The sequence below is a fragment of the Orycteropus afer genome, unplaced genomic scaffold, assembly GCF_000298275.1.
Source record: "Orycteropus afer afer isolate SDZICR_OR568_19922 unplaced genomic scaffold, OryAfe1.0 scaffold00048, whole genome shotgun sequence".
Lineage (NCBI taxonomy): Eukaryota > Metazoa > Chordata > Mammalia > Tubulidentata > Orycteropodidae > Orycteropus > Orycteropus afer.
The window spans coordinates 4,291,094-4,295,548 of NW_006921635.1; the positions used below are offsets into that span (position 1 = coordinate 4,291,094).

At 39.7% G+C, this 4,455-nt stretch overlaps 1 protein-coding gene across 1 annotated transcript in view; it reads left to right on the top strand.

Annotated features, from left to right (window-relative positions):
- Positions 1-4,455, top strand: part of IFT81 (intraflagellar transport 81) — an 83,832-nt gene that overhangs the window by 59,099 nt on the left and 20,278 nt on the right. The window contains exons 13-14 of the mRNA XM_007938260.2: positions 1,127-1,255; positions 2,888-2,977. Coding sequence (XP_007936451.2) covers positions 1,127-1,255; positions 2,888-2,977 — 219 coding nt within the window. The remainder of the gene's footprint in view (positions 1-1,126; positions 1,256-2,887; positions 2,978-4,455) is intronic.

The window sequence follows — 4,455 nt, forward strand, 5'->3', positions numbered from 1 at the left end:
ATTGGAGGAAGAATCATTAACAACCTGAGATACACAGACAATACAACTTTGCTTGATGAAAGTGAGGATGACTTGAGGCACTTACTGATGAAGGTGGAAGAATACAGTCTGCAGTATGGATTACGTCTCAATCTAAAGAAAACAAAAATCCTCACAACTGGACCAATGAAGAGCATCACAATAAATGGAGAGAAGATTGAGGTTATCAAAGAATTCACGTTGCTTGGTTCTACAATCGGCAAAAATGGAAGCAGCAGTCAGGACATCAGATGACGTATAGCACTGGGCAAATCGACTGCAAAGGACCTCTTTCAGGTGCTGAAGAGCAAAGATGTTTCCTTGAGGACGAAGGTTCGCCTGACACAAGCCATAGTATCTTCAGTGGCCTCATATGCATGTGAGAGCTGGACAATGAATAAGGAAGACCGAAGAAGAGTTGATGCTTTTGAACTGTGGTGTTGGTGAGGAATGCTGAAAGTACTGTGGACTGCTAAAAGAACTAACAGGTCTGTCCTGGAAGAAGTGCAGCCAGAGTGCGCCTTGAAGGCAAGAATGGCCAGACTTCATCTCACATACTTTGACCATGTTGTCAGAAGGGACCATTCCCTGGAGAAGGATGTCATGCTTTGTAAGGTGGAGGGTTGACGAAAGAAGGGAAAGCCCTCAACAAGGTGGATTGACACCGTGGTGGAGGCAATGGGCTCAAGTGTAGCAAGAATCATGGAGCTGGCTCAAGACTGGGCAGTGTTTCATTCTACTGTGCGTGGGGTCGCTGTGAGTTGGAAACAACTCGATGGCACTTAACAACAACAACACAAGTGTTTGAGAAATCATTCATTCACCAGCTATTTGTTGTGTGATGTGTTTTAGGTTCTGTGATAAGTATATGGCATTATTCTAAAGTTTAAAATGACAAATGCTTCCTATGAGATTTAGGAATATAAGTAGGCTTATAACCTGTAAAAGCATGTAATTATTACTGAATCTGATAAAGATTATCCTTAAGTTTCTAAACTAAGTTATTTTATTTGAAACTTTATCATTATGTATTAAATCTGTATACTTCTTAAGGTAATCATCAAAGTTTTAACATCCATTTTGTGGCTTTTTCATTCTTTACTTACAGCAAACTGTTGAGGAGAAAAAGGGTATTTCTGGGTATAGTTACACCCAGGAAGAGCTGGAAAGAGTATCTGCCCTGAAGAGTGAGGTGGATGAGATGAAAGGACGGACGCTGGATGACATGTCTGAGATGGTGAGGCCATAGTTGGTCTGAAGTTTCTTTTATTGTGTAGCCAGAATGCTGGTGTTTTTAAGTTTGTTTTGTTTTCCATGGAACATTCTAACTGTTCATTGCTGCATATATTGTTTGTTCATTCAGTATTCTTTCATTGATCTCTTTTGAATTTTTTCTTCCTATTAAGGTTATTTAACTTCAAATAGTTCATACATTTGTGTGTTTTTTAAGTCTGTTAAAGTTAGATAACATTGAAGACACTTTTAAGATAAAAAATATGTTTTCCCAAATCATACCACCCTAACAAACACAATTATTTCCTTTTTGAGGGTGTCCATAGTGTCTTGCCCCATTCTGGGCTGCTTTTCAGTCCAGGTGCATGGATCCAACTGTACCAGGCATCACCGTGTCACAGTCTCCCTGACTGGTTGATAGATAGATGCTGCACCATATTCTCAGAGTGCTGCCCTCCGGCTTCCTCGGTCATGCAGGCTGCTCCCCAAAGACCCTCTGGATAGCACTGCAATCTAACTACTAAGAAGATTAACATGCAGCACAGCAGAGGTCTCCCAGACCCTCTATATCTATGGCTGGAATCCATTCTGATTGGCCAGTACTTACACCATTCAAGCTGTTAAGTATTTGAATATCATGCTGTCCACAGTTATGTATATTTTACATAACCTATATAATTGTAGATATATATTTTATATAGGGGCTCTGGTGGCATAGTGCCTAAGGCATTTGACTGCTAACCAGAAGGCTGGTGGTTCAAACCCACCAGCCACTCCTTGAAAGAAAGGTTGGACAATCTACTTCCATAGTGATACTGCGTCGGAAACCCAAGGCAGGGTCGCTATGAGTCAGGTTCGACTCGACGGCAGTGAGTTTGGTTTTTGGTTTTATGTTTTATATGATGCAGTATAATTATATACTCACAACTTTGTCATTTATTTTATTCATTCACTGTTAGATCATGAATATTTTTCCATATTGATTTACAGTCTTGATAATGCCAGTGTTAAAATTTTTGTGGTGGTAAAATACATAATAATATTTGTCATTTTACGTACCCATTTTTAAATGTCCATTTCTTTGGCATTAATTATGTTCACACTGTTGTATAACCGTTATCACTGTTATTTCTAAAATGTTTTTATTGCCCTAAACAGAAACTCTCTATCCTTAAGAACTACCTCTCTGTATCTTCCTACCCCTAGCCCTTGATAACCTCTAATCTGCTTATTCTGAATATTTCATGTAAGTGGGATCTTACCATATTTGTCCTTTTGTGGCTGGCTTCCTTCACTAAGCGTAATGTTCCCAAGGTTCATCTGTGTACATACGTATGAGGACTTGATTCTGTTTTATGACTGAATAATATTCCATCATATAGAGAGACCACGTTTTGTTTATCCATTCACCTGTTGATGGACACTTGGGCTGCTAATTGCCATGTTCAATGGTTAGATGATATTCCATCTTACTGAGTTATCAAGGTTTATTAAATCACATTACAGTTGTTTAGCATTGAAGTAATTTAGGTTTTTTTTCACTCATATGTAACACTACAATAAATACCTGTAAGTATATAGTATTTTTGTTCTTTTGAATTTTTTTTTAAGGCTTTTTTGTTTGTTTAAATACCAGGTAAAAAAACTGAATTTGCTAGTATCTGAAAAGAAGTCAGCTCTCGCCCCAGTTATAAAAGAACTGCGACAGCTGCGTCAGAAATGTCAAGTAAGTGAATTTGATTCTGTAGAACGTTTAGCATTTTATTTTGTGGTTCAGATGTACTAGTTAGAATCCTGAATATTTTACTTTGGTGATTTATAGAGAAAGAAATATTACCATTATTATTATGAAGTTTATATGATACTGTGAGAGACAGTAGTAATGTGACCTGGAAGGGTTTTTGTTTCATTTTATGCAGCTCATTTTCTCATAAATTACTGAGGGAGGTGAAGAGAGAAAGGAATTAAAGCTGATATCCACAAGTAAAACCAGATTTTTGCTTTAAATCACATGCATGGCAGGACTGTCAATACGCAGTCACAGGCTTCTATGGCCCACGAGAGCTGGCAAGTTCACGCTGGACTAATGAACTTGCTCGGGGACTAAGTAGAGGTAAATTACGATCACTTATGATAAATGATGAAATGCCATTACTTGGAAACGAATTCTAGTCATTGCTTTAAAGATGAACTGTCAGAAGGTAAATGCCGTCCACAAATCTAGATCAGATGGCCGGTGGCCTCAGCCATTTGACATTAGCAGTTGTTATTGTATCACTCTCCATGTAGTAATTTTAGTTTTAAATATGAGCTGTACTGGATGTGCCTAAGGATGGAACTACAAAACTTTTCATGAATGCCATCCATCAGAGTCAGAGAAGCATAGTGAAAAAATCATGTGGACTTGGAAATCAGAGAGAGATCATCTCCTTTTTATAGAAAATGCTGCAGAGTCTAAGATGAGGAGGAGGTGAGAGTGTTGGGAGGATTCTGTAGCATGATCTTCTCTTGTCCGTCTCCTGTTCGTTCCTCTACACACCAGCGCATTCACAAAGGAAATAGATGAGACCAGCCCTGCTCCCTGTCCCACTTCACAGCAATTTCCTTCACATTATCTAGTGGCTCAGTGGTTAAAGCATTTGGCTGCTAACTGAAAGGTTGGCAATTCAAACCTACCAGCCACTCCATGGGAGAAAGATGAGGCAGTCTGCTTCCTTGGAAACCCTGTGGGGCAGTCTGCTCTGTCCTGTAGGGTTGCTGTGAGTTGGAATTGACTCAGCAGCAGTGGGTTTGGTTTTGTGGTATAGTTTCTCCTTACCCTTTGGATTGGTGTGCACCTAACTTCAGCTTGCAGATGGCCTCTCATTGCCTATATCTCACCCTGTGTGTCCTTTTTGTCTACATACTTTCTGTTGCCGCATTCACTAGTAACTGCTGTCATCTCTTTGTGTTTCCTAATTCAGATTCTTGGAAACAAATGTCTAGGGCAGCTGCTCCCTCTTGGAGCAGTATTTCATGCCAGGCTACATTATAGTCTAGTGGACGTCTCCAGTCAGGTCAGGGTCCAGCTTTAGTCTGATAAGCTATGCTTGTGGGAAGGGTGACTTGATGAGAAAAGAAGGAGATAGGGTACTAGATAGGAGTTCTGGTAGCACAGTGCCTAAGGCACTTGACTGCTAACCAGAATGCTGGTGGTTCAAACCC